This window comes from Leptodactylus fuscus, chromosome 10 (assembly GCF_031893055.1).
Source record: "Leptodactylus fuscus isolate aLepFus1 chromosome 10, aLepFus1.hap2, whole genome shotgun sequence".
In the NCBI taxonomy this organism is placed as follows: domain Eukaryota; kingdom Metazoa; phylum Chordata; class Amphibia; order Anura; family Leptodactylidae; genus Leptodactylus; species Leptodactylus fuscus.
In genome coordinates, this window is record NC_134274.1 from 37104013 (window position 1) to 37121750 (window position 17738).

A 17738-nucleotide genomic window follows, 5' to 3' on the forward strand; every position below is an offset into this window, starting at 1 on the left:
TCGCAAGACCTACAAAAAAGTAAATAAACTGTTGCAAACGACAAAAGACCCGGTGAGCTCTATAGGAGCAGCGTTGTAACGTCTCGAGCTGAATACACCATCTGTTTACATGCTGATATAGAAGGGTATTCTCAAGTAACGGAGCTGGTTAGTCTAACCCTTTCATGACCAACAGCCATCAACGCCTCCGAGTCAACAACACCAGTTTGCCCCATGGCAAGCACTGTTAGAAATGGATTCTTGTGCCATCCAATTTTTGCATCCTTTGGACAGAAGTTGTGCTACAATACGGCGCTTAAACTAATCCAACTTTCATTGTATAAGTGGAAAAGGTGTTCAGGGAAAGTGATAAGGTCCTCATGATTGATTTGCATAGTTTTCCCATAATCCCCCCAGTGGAGCGAAAAAGGCTTTTGTAAGTTTCCATACACCTGAGAAGGTGATCTCTCCTTAAGGAGTGATATTATGCCCAGAACCATTTCTAATGATGTTAAAGAAGGCCTGATACTTTCCTAAAATCTGCGCTGTGCCATTCCTCTGTTATTCCTACAAGAAATCTATAAATTAATTGACAACTGGGCATTACCATTCTTTGTCAAAGGGGTGTGTCCCTACACAATCTGATACTGCCAGTAATGGTTGGACCTTGTCATACTGTGTAGGGAGATACTCCTTACTGGTGGTCAAGTTGTTTATACATTTCTAATAGGATTATCAGAGGAATAGCTCGATACAATGTTATTAGAGAACACTGTGTCCAAATTGTTATGTTTTGGGGAATACAAAAAATATACCAAAACTGATAATATTTAGAGATGAGCGAGTAGTATTCAATCGAGTAGGTATTCAATCGAATAGTACGGTATTCGAAATACTCGTACTCATTTGAATACTACTAGCTATTCGCAGTAAATATTCGATTCAGAACCAGCGTTGATTGGCTGAATGCTATACAGTGTACAGCATTCGGCAAATCAATGCTGGTTCTGCAGCAGGCTCGTCTTTGCTAGTCAGGAGAGCTAGCAGCTTGCGGTTATGCGGGAGCTGACTTTTTCTCACAGGTATGCATTGACCAGTATTGATTGGTCGAATGCTATACATTGTACAGCATTCAGCCAATCAACGCTGGTTCTGCCAGAGGCTCGTCTTTGACAAGGCGGAGTCTAAGATCGGACCACAATGGAGACTGATGTGGTCCGATCTTAGACTCCGCCTCCTCACAGACGAGCCTCCAGCAGAATCAGCGTTGATTGGCCAAATGCTGTACAGTGTATAGCATTCAGTCAATCAATGCTGGTTCTGCAGGACGAGTAAGTAATCCGGAAGGAGTCCACAGGAGGACCCCCTCGAACGGAATATCAGCACAACTGCAAGCGCTGTGCAGTTAAAGCGCATGGACCCCATAGACTATAATGGGGTCCATGTGCTTGCCGCGCACTGCCCGCACGAATCATTCGCAAGCACACGGACCCGTTACAGTCCATGGGGTCCGTGTGCTTTAACTGCACAGCACTCCTCTTAAACACTCTCCTCCTGCTACTCGTGGACTTGGTGACTCTCCTTTAGTTGAATAGTGGTTTTCCCTGAAACGAGCATTTTTTCCCATAGACTATAATGGGATTCGATATTCGATCGAGTAGTCGAATATTGAAGCTCTACTCGAAACGAATATTGAATCTCGAATATTTCACTACTCGCTCATCTCTAATAATATTCATTATTGCAAAAATAACTGATTATCCAACGTAAAGCGATACCTAATGATGTACTGTAGCTGTGCGCCCAGATAGCTGCCAACAGTTATCTTATGTGTATGGACGGTTGTAGAGTGTTTGCCTGAAATATTGAAATTAGGTTGCGAATTCTATTGGAAACCTACCAACGTGACGGCAGTCCATTGGGAGTAACTACACTCTGTGCACAGTGCCGTATGTTGGTAACTCAGTCTGATGGCGACCGACCTACAGATCAACAGTATAAATAAGCCATACGTACAATGCTATCATAAAGACACATATCATGTCTTCCCTGTGTAGCCTGTGACATAATAAGATGTCACAAGAATCCATAGCAACCACCACCCAAAAGCACTTGCTTCTACATTGGTGGACATGACTTGTGTTTAGCGTTGTAACTGAGAAGGAATTGATCGTTTCAGGTCCCTGTCACATTAGTGGGTTTATGCTGTCACCATGACATGCCGATCCCCGTAACGACAGCAAGCCATTAAGCACAAGCTACGACATACAGTATACTCCTACACGGAAATACACCTCTGAATTAACTCCCATGGATTCTAAGGGAAAGTCAGCAACAGACACTTTTTTTCCAGCTCAACTCTGCAGTGGTTTCAGCACTAGAAAAAGTACTAAAAGCACAAGGGGCGGCTACCTACTGACTAGCCCCATTCAACAGAGCTACATTAACCAGCATGCCAACCCGGGGCAGGTCTATGCTGCAAACCATGAAACATCCGCAACACCCTTACATTCAGTTTTTAAAAATGTTTGGGACATCAATTTTTTTGTAGCAAGGCTTGACTACTATGGCATCGGCAGCTAGACATCGTTTATATAGATGTCAAAGGTGTGTTCTGGTCTCTATATCTCATTCAGTCTATGTATCATGACATTTTTTGCAACTTTTCAATAAACCTCTTGAACGTATTGATCAAGGTCAAGATATCTGTTTGCAGACAGCAGTACGCTGGTTTATTCCTAGTCATGTGATGGATACATAGGTGACCAGCTGGTTATAGGATAAGTATATTGTGACTGTAATACGTCTTATACCGACGCCATCATTATTTATATGAAGAGTTCTATGGGATAACTTACAAACTGCATCGAACCGATACAGAAAGCATACAAACTAACTTTTATGACTCAAATAATACGACCCCCCTTGACCAAACCAATGGACGTGACTAAGAGCTACTGTCATCTCAATGAGCAAAAACATATACGTTACGCTTAATTAACCCCTTCCTGCCTCCCCAAAAGACAGCTGGTTCTTTGTTTTCCTTTACTCCAGCTCCCTACACCAAAGTGCCAAGTGAAACTTAAAATTACATGTATGATCAGAATGGAAATCAAAGACAATCTTACAGAAAATAAAGAGTTTAAAAGTGCAGCAGACAGAAAGCAATAGATCTTATGTTTTATGAAGTCCAAGGCCACCAATGGGTAAGAATAAAAACTGAAGTGGTTAGAATACAACGCCCTTATACATGGCCCTGTGCCTAGACCCCATTTATGAAAAGTGCCCTTAAGTGGGAAAACTTTCTATGTAGTTCTTGTACTCAATTTGTCTATGTTTTAGAATAAAGGCCGTTCTTCCTTTTTAGGGATCTGGTGATGTACTAATAGGTGCTGTCACCTGATATCAATGATATCACACTGATCGGATACATACGGAATACTTCGTTTACTCCGCATAGGATGACAACCTATTATTTCCAGAAAAGACGTCAACTTTGTAGAGAGCTGATTCATACTGGCCATGATAAATCGCAGAATGCTCGCTCTGATTTGTATGCATACGTTCGGGGATAGCGAAATTCCTAAGACGTGTGTAAGGTTTATGACAAAGAGATCAATAAACATCTAACGAATAACCAAATTTCAATATGAAATTATGCAAAACTACGAGATACATTGTGCGCAATGACTGTGTTCCGCTCATATAGGCGCAAAAGCAAAATGCAAAAAAAATCAAATAAAATGGTACACATTCAAGTTCACATGCAAAGATTGTTACCTTATTCTTGCCCCCACAGTGGCAGCAGACAGTCCAAAGGTATTTAAGGGTCCTCCATACCAAAATAATGAAAAGGCCCCCAAAAAATGTCACCATGGAAGAGGCCAGGAATGCCCACCACATACGCTGTCCCCGACTGTCACATGGCACCTCCACGGTGACCGGAATAATGAGGGCAGGGTCCCCTCTGGATGCATGGACAGAGTCTAGTTGCAGGTTGTTGTTGTTGTTGATAGCACTCATGGTTAAGCCAATGCTACTGAAGTTGCTTTGGGATTTGTTGCCACTTGCCATTGCTAACAAGATGACCCAGGAAACCCTGAAAGCCACATATATCTCAGCCCCCAAATTCCTGCGCTAGCCATATTGCCAAGGAAAGGGGCAGGTCAAATAAATGATGGGGCCTTCTCCGACTGCCTCTTCTGCATAAAATAAGGGCAGTCCTATGACTCGAGAACTATCTCAGTCCTGCCTTTAAAATCTCATTCCACAATCTAGGGGTGTCCTCAAGAGCAAGGCTACCCCAGCACCTTGTACAGAGCCGTCATTTTCCTTCCATCAATAAGAAGCACGAAGAGATCCAAGCCAGTCCTTCATTTCTCCCTGGTGCTGGATGTGGGTGATCCTTGTTTTCCTTATAGAAAAATCAGCATGGCATATAAATGAAATACCAAGCAACGCTGCCGGGGATGTCTATGCCATGCACTCATGGTTTTGCATTTGGGAAACATGCATGCATTCTTATTATTATTATAGAAAAAGCCAGAGCATTTCCAGCACCTGTTCGCAGCCCTTTCTGTCCTGTCAAGGGGAGATTGCTGATGTCTGATTATTATTCTAAGGCAGCCCCCCTTCCTGGGATCACTGGCTCCTCGGCTCCCTTGCAGCTGCACTGTGGAAAGCCATAGGAATTGTATGCAATGAAGGTGATCTGTCAGCAGCTGAGCTCTGGTGATCGATACGATCCCTCTGGATCTCTGCGCTGTCTTGAAGGCTTGCTTCCACTCGGATGGACTTGTCTAGAGATTGCAGCGTTCTCCTCTTTACCTCCTCTGTGCCTTGCTCTACATGCTGCCTGCCAGCCTGCTGGCTATTCTCCCCTCCTACCTTCCCTTTCCTCTTTCTCCTCCGACTGTTCAGGGCTGTAATCCTCCCAGCTGATCACTTGTGTCCCTCCTCCTTCTCCTCCACCAGTGCTGTTGCCTCTATCACATCCCTTTGCTAGGCATAGATGGAGAGGGCACCCGAGGAAATGAAGGTGAGGAAGGGGAGAAAGATGGGTAGAGGGCTGACACTTTACTTGGTTTCTTATTCACTTCATTTCTCATCCACACACAAAGGAAACTTTGTATTTTAAGAAACGTTGACACAATGTTTCAATTTATAGAAAGCAAAAAGGAAACAGCCCTGCAAATAAAAGCGTTGGCATATAATGGGCATCAAGCTGAAAAAATATGGCTGGTGGTCTGAAGGGTTAAATTGCTGTGGGCTAATGACAAATAACTGGTGGAAGACTTAACATTCCAGTATAAACCATTCATGGTATCAATGCGGCTAGCTAAGGCCTCGTTCACATCTGCGTTGGAATACCGAACGCATTTGCAAGCGCTGTGCAGTGAAATCACACGGACCCCCATTGACTATAATGGGGTCCGTGTGCTGGCTGCCAGATCTCCGCAGGGAACATTTGGACAGGAAAGTAGTTCACCATCTACCCGCGTTGTGGAAATGCAGCTTTTTTTGTTGCAGATTTTGTTGCGTTTTTTTGAGCCAACGTAAGGAGTGAATTGAGCAGAAGGTAGAAGTATAAGAGCTTCCTATACCTTTCCCATTCCCGCAGCAAAATCTGCAACAGGGTGGAGACTCAGCCTAAAAGAGCGACTTCGTCTAAGGTCTCACACAGTGAAATGCAATAAAAAAAAAAAAAAAAATTCCGCAAAAACATTGCATTTTTCTTCTGCAGTATTTTTTTTCCTGTTTTTTCAGAATTTCCCTCTGTGTTTTTTCATTCTATAGGGAAAACCACAGCTAAAATGGATATTCTGCGGTTATCAAAAACACATAGATATCATAGGGCCCCATAGCGATATGTGGTAAGGCCCCCTCCCTTTAAAAAAAACCCTAGGAATTTTTTCAATAATTAAAAAATCACTCCCTGCATCACCCAGCTGCTCTATTAATATGGCACTCATTGTGGACACCATAGAGAAGATTTATTAAGACTGACCTATAAAACCTCAGTCTTACTGAATGGCCATGTCAGAGGGAAATCACATGGTCCGTGCACCAGACATTTCAGTCTATAGTATCCAGCAGCTAAAGTCCATTTCAGCCATTAGTTGCAAGCTTGGCACAAACAGGGAAAAGCGTCAAATTTTTGCACCAAACGTTGCTACTTTTGACATGCAAACCCTGTGTTTTCTGTGTATTTATCTCAGACAACTGGTATAAACACATTCATAAATCTTACCTATACAGTTCTAGCTCATAAAACTCTCTGCCTGCAGTGACCACTAGGGAGAGCTGAATGTATAAAAATAAAAACAGCTACCATTGAACCCAAAGGAAGCTGTAAGCGGTGCTCCTCCTAGTGTTGGCTCTATGTAATTACAGTAAATTTGTGTGGGGAAGCAAGAGAAGATCATCATTGGTATTCCACTCATCCCCACAGGCCCTGTTGCAGATGTTTGTTCTGCTGGGCTGTGGTGACAGACTGAATTGAAATAAAAAAATAAAAAAAAAAACACAACACCCAATGTCGTGTTTTTTGTCACAGCAGTTCTTGTATGTCCTGGGTTCTAAGAAAAAACTTACAGATTCCCTACTGCTCGGGTGCCAGTACTACGGCCAGCGATTGGCTCAGCAGTCATTTCCTTTGCACCAAGAGGGACCTGTAAGTAGATGGGCAGGAAGTATCATGGGGGTCATTCACATGGAGTAAAGCGGCGCCGATTCTGCCACGATAATTCACGTCAGAATCAGCGCTTATAAAGACTCCCGTTGACTTCAATGGATTCCATCTTCTGCGCGAAACACTGAACAAATGTTAGCATGAAAGTATCATTGTGGACACATTGTAACGAAACAGAAAAACAAACAAATAGTACGAGAATTCTTGAAAAATGATTCAGCGCTTTGAATAAAAATTGTTATATCTTGAACTGTTGAACATGGCCGCTCTTCTACCCACCAGAAAACCAATCAGTTTGGACTAGGCTGCAAATACGTGACATGCTATAAGCAGAAACATAGCGGGGGTCTTGTTATCTGTCCAGAAGAAAGTGAAAACCATTGAGGCTTAGCATAGTATGTATAATAACAGATTAGAAATACCGATAAAACGGTAACTGTTATCACTGATCTAAAAATAGGAAGGTTATATTCACAGGACTGAGGTGCAAAACAGCCGTGAAATCCGTACATTGAACCTGAGGGGCGCCCACTTTCACGGATTCCCGATACATTTCATTGTATGGAGAGATCCGTAAAAACGGACAAAAATAGGACATGACCTATATTTTGACAGTCCGTGACAACGCACATGGCCAGTATTCATGCAGTGGTGTGAATGTAGCCTAATAGGCAGAGAAAAGAGTCTGCATCACATGTGCACATTGTAGTAAGATCAGCCACATGATGGCCGCGTTATTGTCACGGGGGGGTAACTCACATGAATGATATTATGACAGTCAAAATGTAGGTCGTGTTCTATTTTTTTTCCATTTTCACAGATCACTCCATATACTGTAATGTATGAGGGATCCGTGAACACCGGCACCCCTTGGATGCAAAATGGCTGTGAAAAATGTACATTTTAGAAGGCGGCTTTGCACCTTGTTCGTGTGAATGAAGCCTAAGTTTGGACCAGGCTTGAGTCATTTACACCTTATTTATAGAACATCTGTCCGCTTTCCTGATATGTCTGCTTGAGTAAATAATTGTATTCCTAATATCATTTCTGGAGCTGGTTTTCTTACGCTATATGCATACCTTGATAACTTGATGTTACTAGTTATGGCCATGAAGATGGCCAGGTCCTCCGCAAATAAGGTCAAGAGGGTGGAGAGCTAATGGATGAAGTCAAGCTCACCATGCCCCAACCCATCCACTGTAAATAATTGGCCTTAACCCTGCTAACATGACTGCCATTGCCCAGCTGGGGATGAGGGACATCACATTGGAGATGCCAGGTTGGAGCATGGAAAGCTTGACCGTTCGGTAGAAATACCGATTTTCACCGGTATGCAAATAGAGTTATCTTGCAGCACTGGGGGCGGGCCCCAGTGCTCAAAGAGCACTGGAGGCATCCCCAATGCTGCGAGAGAACTCTCCAGTGCTGCCTCCATCTTCTTCAGGAATGGGTCTTCTTCCGGTGGTGGCTTCAAACTTCTAGGCCTTACACAATATAGTGTAAGTGGTCATTTTCTTGTGTCTTTGTCGGCTTTGCCCTAGGCCCGAGGCCTAGAAGTTTGAAGCCAACCCCTGGAAGAAGACACGTGAAAACCCCATTCCTGAAGAAGATGGTGGCAGCACTGGAGAGTTGTCTCGCAGCATTGGGGACGCCCCCTGTGCTGTGAGAGAACTCATTTGCATACCAGCGAAAAATGGGATTTTAACCAAATGCCAGGGCAGAGAAGACATCTAAAGGTAGGAGAAGAATAGCCTTTCTTAAGGTTATTCCGATGTATCAATGAGAAAAAAAGGTTTGTAATGATAGAATCCCTTTAAGGATTGCCTTTGGCGAACTTGCTCTATGCAGCAAACACTAGTGCAATGGCCCACACTTGCCATTTGTAATGGTCAGTCCTCCACCCGTCCAAGCTTTACGGCCCTTCCTCTTGATGTAATTTTTCGTTTATTTAAAGCTTAAGGTTATAGGCCAATATCTAATGATTGATGGAATTTAACCCTTTACAAAAACCTTCCATGACTTCCGCCACTTAAGTCAGGAATCAGGCAGAATGACTAAGAACAGCCAGAAAATCCCCGCACATTTGTCGTATTATGTCATGGCGGCCACAATGAAATGGCAATGTCCTCTTTAGTCAGCTGTAAGTGATGTGGATGGAAAATTGGCATCTTATACAGACGGCTGCAGCAATGTTGCAGAGATCTCGGAAATGTGACAACCATCTTTTCTGATTTGCATGACATTCATATAAAGATTTTGTAGGATCCATTTCCTATATGTCCCACAGTAATACATCGCTCCGTAATCCATCTGTGTATTCTAGCGCCTAGGCCTGGCTGTTTTCCCCTCGCTATACGCTATATACTGTGTTGATTTTCATTTTCCCTATCCTGCAGAGCTATGACACAACAGGGCTACCTAGCAACTGTCTCTATGAAGGTTGGATAGTGATGGGAAGTCACAGTGATGGGAGGGGGAGCAGAATGTTCCATCTTAAGCACAAAAATTCATGAGGGGGTTAATACCCAAAGGCTGGTACCAAAGGACTGCAGGGCGAGGACACTTTGTTACTGGTAAAGCATCAGAATAAAACCTCAGTGAGTCACCGGAGTGCTGGCTGGGGGTTTTATGTGCACCAGCAAAACTTAACCCTTTGCAACTCACAAGAAAACTTTTCACATTATTTCACAAGGTGCCTTAGCCCCCGTTCGCACGGGGCAAGAGAGGGTGGATTTTGGCTCGGAATCCATGTCATAATCCGCCCCCTCACAATGGTGGGCTACGTAGACTGCTAGCAAAAGAAACCAGCTGCCCTTTCTTCAGGCGGATTCCGTGGCTGAATCAGCCGCAGTGTCCACCTCGCAACAGCACCCTCCCTGTGGGCGTAATCCGGAGCGGAAAGGCGCGACGGAATGCCGTGCCAAGTATGCACGAGTGAACTAGCCCTAAAATAAAAAACGCTGGAAATTTATGAAGACTGTCATTATCAATGCCAGTCTTCATAGCCCTATTGCTAGCGGATGATACGCACTTCAAACATGATGGGGAACATACCTCCTTATTAGAGATGAGCGAGCGCTGTTCGGATCAGCCGATCGAACAGCACGCTGCATAGAAATGAATGGATGCACCTGGTACTTCCGATTTGACGTCGGCCGGCCGCGTCCATTCATTTCTATGCGAGCGTGCTGTTCGGATCGGCTGATCCGAACAGTACTCGCTCATCTCTACTCCTTATAAATGTGGCGCACCCTCCACCCAGTTGTGTGCCTGGAGGAATATCTACTCAACTCATAGCTGACGTACATGTCCAACATTATCTATACCAGATCTCTGGTGTAAATGATGAAAAATAAGGCAGGGCCAATGGCTCTGCCTCCTACATGCTCTGACCATAGCCCCTTTTCATGAAAGTGGGGAGGGCAGCGCAAAAAAGAAAAAAAAGAAAAAAAAAAAAAAAAAAAAAAGAGAAAAATATCAAAAATCAATTTGTGCAAAAAAAAAATTCCATTTTTTTTTCTGGTGTACAAGGCATGATAAATCTGCCCCAACATATGCAATTCTACATAACGCCACTTACCACTATTACAATTCTTTTGCGTAAAGCTCTCCTGATGTGTATTGTAAGTAAATAATCATATTATTATAACTTCTTGTTGGGCAGTTCCTCTGTTGGGGCTAGTTCACACGGGGCGCGGTATGGCGTATTTTGGTCCTGATTGTGACGTGGAATAGGGCAAAAATGCGCCTGCCATGACTGTCTCGGCTTCCGACAGTCGTGGCTTCCCGTTCCTGAGTAGGCCCAAACGAATGAGCCTAGTCCAGAGGGTGCTGCCATGAGGCGGACACTGGAGCCGAATCAGCCGCGGAATCCGCCTCAAGAAAGGGCAGCTCGCTTCTTTTTTCCATGAGCAGGAACATTCCACTCATGGAAAAAAGTAAGCGAGCGGTCTGCATAGACCTCTATTGTAAGGGGGCGGATTCTGACATGGATTGAGTGCCAAAATCCGCCCCCTCTTACCACGTGTGAACGAGCCCTTAATCCTCCAAGCTATTCATCAATTACCAGTTGGGGGAGGGGGTCACTGCACTGTCTGATACTGTCCAGTTACATCTGTCAATGTCTTATTGTGCAGGTACATGCCCCTATGATGAGAGAAATTGCAACACCCAATGGTAAATTTATTCATAGATTTCTTGGAGGAATAACAGAGGAACTGCACAAAACAGATCTAAGATTTTTTATTTATTTACCGGTAATGAAATAGAATGCAAATATGTACAAGACACAGACATGCCAAAGACAAAGTAACAACTAGACCTTTACAATACAATGAAGATGTGAATACTGATATTCAATGTCATACTTCTTTTGCAGAGACATCATCACCTGAGGTTGCAGGCCCAAACTGCAGTCGGATTCTGATGATCTTTCCTCTCAAAGGTGTGCTGTTGCTATTGAAACCTTAAAGGGATTTCCCATGACTAGATTTAGTTTTGTAGACAATTAAAAGTTAAAGGGGTTATCCGTCTTCCAAGAAGTATCTGCAAATACATCCACAGTAGGGCTAAATTCTCACTGTTGCCTTGTGCTTTATTTTACTTGCAGCTCCTTGGATCCCTGTTATTTACATGCAGTGATTCAGTGGACAAACTACATTTCCCATGATTCATCTGTCTGCTCTCACTCTCTGTGTACCCCTCCCTTCTCTACTCTCTCCTACAGCGAAATCTGTAGGATGTATAATTGACATGCTGCGACTTCCATAACTGCAACGGTTTTGGAAATAACAGTGTGCTTTTTTTTTTTTTTTTGCAACGTCGGGATTAGAACCCCATCCCCATTTTGCTGTGACTGTAAAACATTGCGGTTTCCTCCACCATTTATATTGCAGCATCTACGTCATGTAGGGTCCTGGCCTTAAACATTTTTTTAAACAGAAATAACTAAAATTTCTGCAGAATTTTAAAGATTTTCTCTAACCATCTTAGTGATGACAGTGTTTTGTTTTGATAGGTTGCCAAAGCCACACTCACACACTTAGTATCTGGTCAACCAAAACCAGGACTGGGTCCAAAACACAGATGAGGTACAAGGGACACGCAGGGTGGACCATCACCAGATCCAAAGCCCCAGGATATGTGTTGGTTGACATGACGCATACTGGTCAGAGACATTTTTAGTCGGTACCATTGGATTACACAGGATGCAGAACAGGCAGAAGTTAAAAGAGAACCCGTGTCCTCTCCTGACATGTCTCTTTTAGCAAATACGTCGATTACCTATGAGATAATTCCGCAGCATCTCTACTTAGAACTCTTTATACTGCCGTCACTCTGTTATTACATCTTAAACCATATGAATAAATTGACAACAGGGGTTACCATTTCCCTTGTAAAGACACAACCCCATTGGCCTGTGTAAAAACGCAACCCCAACTAGTAACACCCATTGTCAGTTTACTTATAAATTTGTAGAGGGAATCACTGGACTAATACAACTCATAAAGGACAAATTGTTATATTATGGGGTTAACAAAACAGTCTTGATAGAAGTGAAACAGCTCCTCCTTAAAGAGAGCAAGTACTATTCGAAACTCACGTTTTGAATAGCATGCACCCATAGGAATGAATGGATGCAGCCAGCACGCAGGGGGGTTAAGCGGCCGGCCGCCGGCAAAGGCTGCATCCATTCATTGCTATGGGTGCGTGCTATTCGAAACGGCCGTTTCGAATAGTACTCGCTCTTCTCTAAAGAGGACCTGTTAGCTTAAATGCCCATATTCTCTGCTTTATACTTTTCCTCTAATATTCCTCCTGCAAATGTTTGGATAAACTGACAAATGGGTGTTACCTAGTTGTCAATTTATCACACATGAGCAGCTCTTCCTTTGTTCTCTATCATGTGATTGAAGTCATGTTTATTCCTACTTGGTTAGTCCATGCATGCACTGTCTAAAACTGATCCAGGGGCTTTTATAAATTCCAAAACAGTAACATTGTAAAAGTTAGTTTAAAATAAGGTTCTCGAGCACGAGGAACATGTCATCTACAGCCCAAAGAGCAGCGGAGCTTCTGAGACATCATCGTGACAGCAGGGAGCGGTCCAAAGGAAGTACAGACACTAATGATGTCATGTCGGTGCAGTGTGACAAAGTCTTGGCGTCTCCTACCCGTGCTGTTGGATCCTCTGGGTGATCTGTAACTGCAAAGATTCCTAGGCTACCCAACCATCCATCCAATAGACACCACACCTGTGTCTGTGACCTTAACAAGAGGTACAACTCAGCTGACTAATAGGGGCAACCTTCTGACTACTGGGGAAACCTCAATGACATGAGGACCTAGAAGACCTGGCTTCTATACAGACTGCAGGGGTTGCCGGACAACATTATACAATGTTAAAATACATGTGGAAAGAATGTTATGAAAAAGTAAAGTAATAAAAAACTGAAAAAACTGATTCTTAGAGTAAATATTACTTCTTATGCATACGCGGTCTTATTCTAACCATAAGAACTAGAGCGATACATTTAATACCATCTTATACCCCTGAGAAGAACAAGAATAGAACTGAACAGACTGATAAAAAAAAAAATCATTAAAAGAACGAGTATTGTAATGTGGGTGAAGATGAAAAATTTGGATATAGTCTAAAGACAGAACTAGATGGAATGATAAGGGGTTAATATATTGCAATATATAACATTTCTATTATTTAGGTTGCTTCTCTATAAAATGACAGTTTAATAAGGCTGTGAAGAGCTAATCCTTCATGTCAAGAGCACCGAGCAATTACTAAGGCAGCAAACACTTCACTTAACCTTTCACATGAGTTTATGGTGGGATTTATCAAGACTGGTGTTTAATGCGCAGGTCCTGATAACCCCTGTGCCACCAATGGCTGCACCTTCTCATAAATTAGATGCATCCTCTCATTGGCCCTTAAATGGAGTAAATGATCCTATATCTGTACAAGAGATAAAGATATATCGGGGTCTGAAACTGGAGGTGACTGCTGACAAAATATTGATGACCTATCCAAATGACAGAAACCCCCCCCCCCCCACCCCCATCTCATATGGATGACCTAACACTAGTGAGCAGCGGATATACAGAAAATTAAACAGACAGCTCTTTTCCCTAGCAGGTGAACTGAGACAATGTAGCACTTACATGGGTTGTCCGGGATATACAATTTTTGACAGTGAGATTTTAAATTTTTTTTAAAAACCTCACCTGTCCCTGGTGCTCTAGTCACCTCCACTGTCCAGTCCAGCGGCGCAAGAACTTTCGCAGTACAGCTATGTTTTGGGATTTTTTTTCACCTTCTCCTGCTTCCTTGCAACAAACTGTATATTCTGGACTCCCCGTTAAGGAACTGATCTGCAGTAACCTACTCTGGCCACTACACAGAGAACAGGGCTGTCTGCTTTCTGCTCCATTCTCTGTGGATCTGCTGTTAGAGCAGTTGTCTGGTGGGTGTGCGGGGTGTCAGACTTAGGATAGGTCATCAATAATCTCTTTTAGTGTCAGTATTTGTCACTAGCGAGGTATAAACTGTGTATTTATTGTTACTGATACAATGTAACTGGCTGCAGGTTATTCTCCAATCATTATATGATGTACACTTAAAGAGAACCTTTCATGTCCTTCAAGACAAGGCATATTATATATCATTACAAGGCTGTCAGTGCACTTTCAGTTTTACCCCAGTTCCAGAGATAAGTGCCATTCGTTTCAGCTGTTGATATCACTGTACTGTTACAGGCCGGCCTTACAGATCAGCATCATTGTTGGGCTTACGCTGAGCGACACATTGATACCGGTAGCCAAAACTAAATGCACCAATTACATAGTGATTAGATTAAACTTACTATGCCTCGCAGCTTTTTTTTTGGTGTACAAGGTATGGAAAAGTCACAATTTTTAGTGCAAGTCTGGATTTTGCAAAAAAGGGTGTGGCAAGGGGTGGGAAGTAAGCAGGACCTCCGGCCCCTTCACATTTATGATAATTTACATATATCATGAGGCACGAGTCTGGTCATAAATGAGGTGCATTGTCTAGTGGCGTAGGGATTATCAAGATCAGCATACTAAACAGTAGTCTTGAGAAATCCCCCCAATGTCCCAAGTAACCAAAGTCTTCCAAAATAACTTATCATTTATCGTTTTCAGCCATTAACCCCAAATCAATATAACCCCTAGAACATAATAAGTTCACATGCAAATATTGTTACCTTATTCTTGCCCCCACAGTGGCAGCAGACAGTCCAAAGGTACTTAAGGGTCCTCCAAACCAAAATAATGAAAAGGCCACCAAAAAATGTCACCATGGAAGAAGCCAGAAAGGCCCACCACATACGCTGTCCCCGACTGTCACATGGCACCTCCACGGTGACCGGAATAATGAGGGCAGGGTCTCCCTTGGGCGCAAGGACAGAGTCCAGGTGCAGGTTGTTGTTGTTGTTGATAGCACTCATGGTTAAGCCACTGCTACCAAAGTTGCTTTGGGATTTGTTGCCACTTGCCATTGCTAACAGGATGACCCAGGAAACCCTGAAAGCCACATATATCTCAGCCCCCAAATTCCTGCGCTAGCCATATTGGCAAGGAAAGGGGCAGGTCTAATAAATGATGAGGCCTTCTCTGCCTTCTTCTTCTGCATAAAATAAGGGCAGTCCTACGAGTCAAGAACTGTCCCAGTTTTGGCTTTACAATCCAGTATAATAGGGTGTCCCCCAAGAGCAAGGCTACCCCAGCACCTTGTACAGAGCTGTCATAGTCCTTCCATCAATGAGCCGCATGAAGAGATCCAAGCCAGTCCTCCTTTTTTCCCTGGATGTGGGTGATCCTTGTTTTCCTTATAGAAAAATCAGCATGGCATATACATGAAATACCGAGCAACCCTGCCGGGGATGTCTATGCCTTGCACTCATGGTTTTGTGTTTGGGAAGCATCTATGCTTACTGTTACATTAGACTGTTGCCCTGCACCTGTTTGCAGCCCTCCTTTCTCAATGTAAATAGGGCAGTTGCTGATTTATTATTCATAGGCAGTCCCCTTACTGTGAACACTGGATCCTCGGATCCTTTACAGCCATAGGGATTGTATGCAATGAGGGCGATTTCTGAGCTGCTGAGGTCTTGGGATCAATAAGATCTTTTTAGATCGCCGTGGTGTAATTAACCCTTCATTCCACTCAATTGGACTTGTCTAGAGATTGCGGTGTTTTCTTTTATTTCCTCTACATGCTGCCTGCTGGCTATTCTCCCCTCCTACCTTCCTTTTTCTCCTACGACTGTTCAGGGCTGTAATCCTCCCAGCTGATCAGTCGCTTTCCCCCTCCTCCTCTTCCACCAGTGTTGTTGCTTCTGTCACATCCCTTTTATAAGCGGAGACAGATAAAGAGGATACCCTATAAAATCAGAGAAAGATGGAGGAAGGGCAGGCTTACAGGTAGCAAGGAGGAGTCTCCACCAGGTTCGTGTCATAGAACAACATGTCTGCGTTACAAATCTCATCATGAACACACCTGGCACCCCAACCTTTGGATGGAGCCACCATGGACTTAAAGATGCCATCTTGGACACAAACCAGGATTGTGGATCGACTACAATGCAGTAGCATGTCCAGAGGTTATCATTATTTTTCTGTGCATTCCTACCTACCCACAAATCCTGTAGCAATGTGATTTATTCTGTGCATTACTGTTTTCCTTTATCTTGAGCAAGGACATTGTTAGTATTTTTTGCATTGTGTAATATTTGCTTGCTTCACTAAAGCCAGAATCCTCTGCGGACACATTTGCATGTGCAGAGGTTGAATCCTTAGAAAAAAATATTTGTTGTTTGAGTCTTATTTTTTATGCTAAATGTATCATTAAAGTGGTATTACATAGTTACATAGTAGATGAGGTTGGATGAAGACATTATCTACATATTAAACATCCTGCAGTTTTCACAATGACCACTAAGCCTTCTAATAGGCTGACCCTTCCAGCTCTTTAGAGGTCACTTTTCATCCAACATCTTATTCTCATCTCAGGCAGGATTATAATGAAAGGTGATACCTATAGAACATAACATATATTTGCAAATATACATAACACACATATAACATAGTATCCAACATTGTCAGTATCTGATGTTGCAGCGAATCTCCTTCCCCTTCCCTCACGCGACCTTCTCACAGGTCACAGAGCATGCACACAAAACGCTCTCATAGAAGTCACTGGGTAAGGGTATTTTACGTCCCTTTGGTTGCTGTAAAACAAATCCCTAAACTGATGTTCACAAAGCATAACCTGGCAATATGCCTGTCTCCATAGTCATGGAGATAATAGAACAGATGCAGGTTATGCGCGCTTACTAAAGGATGGATATTGTTTTGTAATGGTTTATTTTATTGTTCTGGTGTATCTAACACAAAGACACATTGATATAGGCTGCAATAAAATATCTATAATCAGACCTAATAAAAAACAAACAAACATTTAGTTTAATTGTATCTATATCTATTCTTATATATTCACATCTTATGGGTTATAGGTCTTGTTTACATGAAATTTTGTTGAAGTTGTCGGAAGAAAATTGCAACTATATCCTAAAAAATTTCCATGGCTTCTCTTCTTGAGTACGACTCCAAGAAGCTCATTATAAGTAGGGTTGAGCGATCGGAAAGCGAGTAAATTTCACGATCGCGATTCCGATCTTTTGGCGGGATCAAGGTCAGAGGTTATCTCAAGATCGGCTCAACCCTATTCATGTATATATCATGAATAGGGTTGAGTGATTGGGATCGGGAAAGATTGGATCCCGATCGACAATTGAGCAAATTTCACGATCGCGATTGGGATCGACTGGAAAATGATCGGAAATTTTAAAATCGATCCTGAAATCTCAAGTTTGGCCAACCCTAATTATAAGATATTAGCCTGGTGACACAGATCTCCAGAATGGCTACAGGCAAACTGGGCAAACTTGAACAGATGTTGGATGTGCCAGAAACACAAAGGATCTCTGTCCCATATTTGGTGGTTCTGTGAGAAAATTCAGCCCTACTGGGG

General features: G+C 43.0%; 1 protein-coding gene across 16 annotated transcripts in view; it reads right to left on the reverse strand.

Annotated features, from left to right (window-relative positions):
- KCNMA1 (potassium calcium-activated channel subfamily M alpha 1) overlaps nucleotides 1-15764 on the reverse strand; it is a 340822-nt gene extending 325058 nt beyond the window's left edge. For 6 of the 16 annotated variants that reach the window (XM_075257918.1, XM_075257916.1, XM_075257911.1 and 3 more), the window contains exon 1: nucleotides 3760-4964. In XM_075257918.1, coding sequence (XP_075114019.1) covers nucleotides 3760-4053 — 294 coding nt within the window. In that variant the 5' untranslated portion in view covers nucleotides 4054-4964. Of the gene's footprint in view, nucleotides 1-3759; nucleotides 4969-14910 lie in introns of those variants that run through there. The other 10 variants (XM_075257903.1, XM_075257902.1, XM_075257910.1 and 7 more) reach the window with 5 other exon arrangements.
- Nucleotides 15765-17738: the final 1974 nt, after the last annotated feature.